Source organism: Pinus tabuliformis, chromosome J (assembly GCF_031772625.1).
Source record: "Pinus tabuliformis cultivar Carrire ecotype Pingquan chromosome J, CPIR1, whole genome shotgun sequence".
Classification (NCBI taxonomy): domain Eukaryota; kingdom Viridiplantae; phylum Streptophyta; class Pinopsida; order Pinales; family Pinaceae; genus Pinus; species Pinus tabuliformis.
This window is the reverse complement of record NC_142295.1, coordinates 1,256,754,732-1,256,761,377: the sequence shown is the minus strand read 5'-3', so window position 1 is coordinate 1,256,761,377 and position 6,646 is coordinate 1,256,754,732. Positions and strand designations below refer to the sequence as shown.

Sequence of the window (6,646 nt, the reverse complement as noted above, 5' to 3'; positions counted from 1 at the left end):
ATTTGAAACAAGATACACTGTAGCAAATGTTCAAAACCTTCACTTGCCTATCTAACCATATAAAATATGGATTGCTCATATGCTTCAAAAAAAGCATAACAATCCTTGTACATATGCAATTTTGTGAAGACAATGTAGAAGCACTTATGGTAAATATCATTCTACATGGTATGAGAATTAGAATCATTAATGTATGTGCATCACCCTATGCTACATTGCCCAATATACTAAGCATTATTGAAAAATCATTCTCTAATATATATATATTGGCGAACCAATACTCATTGTAGGAGATTTCAATGTTAACATGCATCAAAGTAGTAATAGAACAAAGACACTAATAGACTATATGGATAGAAACAACCTTCGTTTACTTCTAGGTACAAATTCCTATTTTCAAACATCGCTTATTGATCATGTATGGTCTAACACAAAACATAGCTACAATATCTACAAACTGGATACATATTGGTTAGATCATGACACAATTTGTTTCGTAATGGAACATATATATATGAAAATGTACCATAAAACATTTTGAACACTTTCCATATTTGCAATCAAACCATTTTTCCCCATTTTTGTTTCCATTGAACCCCAACCATTTACCAATGTCCTTTTGCAAGCATCCATTTGCAGACAAATATTCTATTGCAATTTCCTTTCTCCTATAGAAGCAAAATGGATCAAAGCTGCAATGAGCAAAAACATAAATGGTGACTATTTACAAATACCATATAAATGGTGTATCCATTGTTACTAATTTCATTTATCTTCCCATTTGCACTTGCATTGCAACAAACAACTTGAAGCTTTGAACAACAAAGCAACGTAACAAAAGAACAAGAAAAACAATTGCAAAATGAAAGCATAAAGGTAATTTAACCTATTCATATTGTTTGTGTGCATCTTTCATATCTATCATATACACATGAACATTATCTCAGTGTAATTGACTCTAATTTACATGATTTTTTCACAACACGAATGCATTGTCATCCATTTTGATATCAATAGAAGAATTGAACATCTGCAAATATCAGAAATTGTTTCATGGTGATGCCATGGTAGTCTACACCAAATTTCTAGACAAAGCAATGAAAAGCTGTCAAATATTATGTGTTGATTTACTGATCAACAAGGATTGATAACAATAACGATGGTTGTTCCAAGTGACCTCATCGAAAAACGCAAGTAAAAGATATTTGCAAGAAAAATAATTGCAGCCACAAATTTCCATATTGCACTAAAAACAAACTATGATTGTGGCAATTGCGATCATACTCTATTGTTAGACAACATGAGCATTATAGAAAACATTGACACATTTTTTGCAGAATACGAATTTTTTCCGAGTGAAACAATAAAATAGTTGGGAGAAAGCATAGAAACAAATCCAATTGCAACAATTGCAGTTCTTGTAACAGAAGCTCAAAAGGTTGGAACGCAAGATACATTGAAAAATAAATACAGAAGCTCTAAATACAACAAGGCATCGGTAATTTTCTCAACCTTGCCAACTTATCCATTAGTCTTATGCATTTCATTTTTTTTTTGCTAAGTAAAATTAATCTATTAACGAAGTAAGGAGGTACAATTACATCGAGACCGAAGTCAAGACTCTGCTCTGAAGAGAGGCAGAACTGTCAAGAAAAGCAGGTGAGAAGACTGACTGTAGGCAGTGAGTTCATAGTTGAGATGGATTTCAGGAACCACGGAGGGGACCAGGTTGATATTCTCTTGATACTGCATAATTAACAAAAGTGTCAAAAAACACAGGAAAACCACAAAATTGTTTGCATTACAAACTTGCCCAGTGGTAAAGGTCGCATAACATGAATACGGAGCTGGGGTAAGCTCACTAGTCATCTAGAGGCTCTTCCTCGATACGACACCAACCATACTTTGGAAAATCCCTTGCTTGAGCCACGTTCTGATCGGAGGGACCAGGGTCAACCGACACCATCACCGCATCCTGAGCGCTGCAAACCTATACATTCAAATCCTGCCGAGGCGCATTTCCAATTCCCAACTGGAGGGAAGAAGAAGGAGCAGAGACTGCCCCCAAACCTCCCAGATGAGATCCAGAGTCCTCAGTCTGATCAGTCTCATGGAAGACCACCGAGATATGAGTCGTTATCCTAGGGCGATTTAGAGAGCTGTTAAAAGAGAAGATTGCAAAGCTAGATGAGGAAGGAAGCCCAGGGTGGTGTCTAGAGGAATGGAGCCGCCCTCTCCCACTGCGGGTGCTGGGGTAGCGGCCTGCAAATAGCTCACTGGAGGGGGAAGGCGAATCAGAGGACGAGCTGGTAGGCACATGCCGGGGCTGGCCTCTTCGGCACCCCATTCTTTGGCGAAGACGAGGCATCTGAGAGGGAGCAGCAGTGGGATGCCAGTAAGGCAGAGCAACAGCCAGGTAGACAGAGCAACAGAGACACAAAGTCCAGGAAGGGAGCCCGCGGATCCCCTTCACCGAAAAAACAGAACTGAGCGCTGAATTATCCTTTCCAAGCAAAGTACGAGAGGCCTTAGGAATGACAGGGTCGACAACCCACCACCCGAAACCAGAGACAAGGCCTGAGACCAGATAATGAATCGACGAGACAAAGGCTACGAAACAACAGCTCGAAACCCACAACCCGAAACCAGAGACAAGGCCTGAGACCGGATAATGAAACGACGAGACAAAGACAACAAAACAACAGCTCAAAACCTAGGAGAGGAATGAGAGGGACAGCAGGAGCTGCTCCGCCAGGAGGGCCAAGCCAAGCACCACAGAAACTTTCCCCCGCAAGTGTCGAGAGACCTCAAGAATAACAGAGCTTACCTCAAATAGCCTAAAATAAAAAATGAGGCCATAGGCGAGGGAATGGACTAAGTGAAACAGCATAAAAGACTTCATCACATACCCGAGACATAGCCTGGCCTTAATCTTTTTTGGCATGCCTCGAGATGCTCCATCCATTACTATAGCATTGGAGAACGTTGCCTTCTAATGCAGGCCGGAGCGTGCAGAGGGAAGAACCATCGCTGTAGACATGAAGTATGAACCAGAGCCGCTAGAATGAAAGCCATTTAACCTTGCACTGCGCGCATGCCAAGAGCTAACCACCTTACCTGTATTTAACTCTCTGTACTGGGTGGGCAGGTGTCGATCTACCTGGCCCCACCCCTGTCTCTTCATAGTTAATGCCACCTCAAACACCCGCATCCGGGAGGGCTACATCCCTTTGGACCATAATTTTGCATTCTTGTTCTTGATCATGTTTCTGAATGATGTCTAAAGTCCTTGTGAGTAGAATGTGCTCAGTTTCCACTCCCAAATTGGCAAGAAGATCAGCGACCTTGTTGCCTTCCCTCTTAACATGATTGAAGATGATGGCCCGATTGTTGTGGAGCAGTTGTTCTATGGCATCCAATCTGGCTTTGAGTCTCCAACTATTGGCAATTTTCCTCGCATGAGTCCCATTTAGAAGTTGTTTAGCCATGTTGATGAGGATTTGGGAATCACCTTCGATTTCCAAGGGATGGAAGTTGTGTTTCCGGGAAAGGAGAAGTCCTTGCCAGAGACCCTCCAATTCAGCCGAGTTGTTAGTATCCCATCCTATGTTCCCAAAGTATATGAGGAGAGGTGAACCTTCATGATTTCTGAATATGCCACTGAATCCTGCGTTTCCAGGGTTACCCTTTGAAGCGCCATCAAAGTTGAGCTTGAAAGTGTACTTTGGGGGGGGCATCCATGAGTCCTTTTTGATGTTGATGCGCTCTGAGGGGACTTTATTTTGAGTTCCCCGTGGGAGTTGCATGTTCCCGTTTGCCCAAATGGACTTCTCATTTACGACAGAGGGAAAGTCGTCCGGAGACCAAGTGCGAAGCGCCAAGGTCTCTTTGAGATTGAGACAGAAGTTGCCCCAGATGATCTCTAACGGAGTACTTTGATCTTTGAATATGCGCTTGTTCCTCTCTTTCCAGATGGACCAGAGGAGGAGTCCAAGAATCATTCTCCATAATTGGTTGAGAATTTCACTTTTGTAAGGGTTCTGTTGCCACTGGCGTATGGAGTTGGTGATGTCATCAGACACTCTGCATCTTCTTTGACATCGAAAGTTGGCCTTCTCCCACAGTTGGTTGGCAAGGGTACATGAGTCTAGAAGGTGTTGGATCGTTTCCTCCTGAGAGTTACAATTGGCACAAATAGAGGGCCCATGAAAGTTTCTTCGTCTAAGATTGTCCCAAGTGAGGATTTTTCGGTGCCCAACCAGCCAGAGGAAAAGAGAGACTTTGGGCCAAGTGCCTGGAGACTAGATTCTACTCCAGATGGGATCTAGGGGTGCCAAATCTGTGCAAATGATTTTATAAGCCTCTTTGGTGGTGAAGGTTCCTCTAGGTGAGTAACCCCATCGAATAATATCCCTGCCTTCGGAGTATCTAATTCGTCGATTTTGGAGCTCCCTCTCCAGGTCCTTCTTAGTTTGGTGATCCGTGTTCTCAATTATCCTGTCACTTTGCTTCCATTGTCTATACCCTTGTTCTGTCTCCTGAGTCCAATGCTGTCGGACCTCTTCCTGTTGCTGCTCCTCCCAGGAGTGGTCTGGAGGCTGTCCTAGGATGTTGTTGAGCTTTGGTAGCTGGTTCCAAGTGTCCATCCAAAACAGAGCTGATCTGCCATTTCTTACTTCCCAGAAACTGTGTTGCTGGATCAACAAGAAATGTTGTTTAGCAGCATTCCATATGAGTGAACCTTTTTCAGTGGGAGTGAATCTAATGAGCTCTTCCTGTGGTCTATGATTGGCGTATTTGGCCGTCCAAATGGCTGCCCATGGCTTGTTGGGAGCAGAGAGCCATTGCCACCAGATTTTTGCGCACATGATAGCATTGCTGTGACTGGGATCCCTCAAACCGATACCCCCTTTTTCTTTAGGCTTACAAGCTGTAGTCCATTTTACCAAGGCCCATTTGCGATTTGTACCTATTTCACCCCAAAGGAAGTTTCGCTGTAGAGCCTTTGTTTTTTTAATAATCCATTTGGGTGCTGTAAGGATTGAGAATAGGTAGAGCGGCATTGCCTGTAGAACAGCTTTGATTAGCACCAATCGACTAGCTATATTCAAAGTTCTGTGAGTCCATAAATTGAGATGTGATTCAAGTTTCTCAAGGAGCATACGCCAGGAGGCATGCTTGAGGGCAGAATCAATAAGGGGGGCTCCGAGGTATTTAGAAGGTAGAGAGTCTATGGAAAAACCCAAGATTCGAGCTATGGCATGTTGGGTAACAGGGGGAGTGTGAAAGAAGAAGATCTGTGATTTAGCCTTGTTGATACTAGTTCCTGAAGCCTCAGAGAAGTCATTCAGAAGGGATTTGAACAGAGACGCTTCCTGAACCGAAGGGTATCCAAAAATCATGTTGTCATCAATGAACTGTTGATGAGTGATTGCAGGCAAGTTGTGAATGGATAAACCTTTGAGCTGCTGGGAGAGGAGGGCTTGTTTGATGTGGCGACCCAAGCCTTCTGCCATTAGCACAAAAAGGAATGGGGAGAGAGGATCTCCTTGCCTAATTCCTCTGGAGGGACTGAAAGGATGGGATGGGATGCCATTTATGAGGATAGAGAAGAAAGTTGAAGATATTAGGTTCAGAATCCATCATACCCACATTGGAGAAAATCCAAAAGCAGTTAACATTTTTTGTATATATGTCTAACTAAGCTTATCAAAAGCTTTTGAGAGGTCAAGCTTGAGAATCATACCTGCCTGTTTGGAGTGCTTGAGGGAATGTATGATTTCATGCGTGAGGATAATGCCGTCCAAAATCTGTCTTCCTTCCATGTAGCCCGATTGTTCAGGCGAAATGAGCAGGGGAAGTAGCGGCTTTAACCTGTTGGCAATGACCTTAGATATCACTTTGTAAATTACATTGCAGAGAGCGATTGGACGAAATTTGTCTGGAGTACTAGTGCTTTCTTCTTTTGGGATGAGCGCAATGAAAGTTGAATTGAGAGAGGGCAAAAGCCAATGAAGAGTACGCGATTCCTCCACCACTAGCCAGACCTCTTCTTTTATCAGCTCCCAGAAAGTGTGGAAGAACGTAGTAGTAAAGCCGTCCGAGCCAGGGGCTTTGCCCTCCTTGAGCTGGTTCATTGCTGCATCCACCTCCTGTGGCGAAATTGGGCGCAGAAGGAGTTCATTGTGTTCTTCTGTAATAATTTTCGGCACATTTTGAATGATTTTTTCTATAGCAGGCCGTCTATCTGTTTGGGGCTCTTGATGAACCTGCTGGAAGTGTCTTATGAACTCCTGCTCAATCTCTGCATGATTTTCCACTCTTTCCCCTCCTGGCTTCTGAATGAAAGAGATGGTGTTGTGCATTCTTCTCTGAATTGTGGTTCGGTGGAAGAATTTGGTGTTCCTTTCTCCTTCTTTCAGCCATCTGATCCTGGATTTCTGCTTCCACAGTATTTCCTCCTGCTTCCTCCTCTCCTCCAATTGATTGTGAATGCGTTGTTCCTGTGCCAAGGTCCCTTCTTTGTATCCCTCTGTGATTATTTTTTGTTGGAGCTCTCTCATTTCCTTGTTTAGATCTTGTTGCACTTGAAAAAAATTGCCGAAAGTCTCTTTATTCCAACGCTTGATTTGGCATTTAAGAAATT

The 6,646-nt window shown here is 43.1% G+C and overlaps 1 protein-coding gene across 1 annotated transcript; it reads right to left on the bottom strand.

The window, feature by feature from the left end:
* Nucleotides 1-3,197: 3,197 nt before the first annotated feature.
* Nucleotides 3,198-4,001, bottom strand: LOC149231784 (uncharacterized). The gene has a single exon (XM_089381748.1). It carries the CDS (start codon nt 3,999-4,001, stop codon nt 3,198-3,200), a length of 804 nt encoding a protein of 267 aa, XP_089237874.1.
* Nucleotides 4,002-6,646: the final 2,645 nt, after the last annotated feature.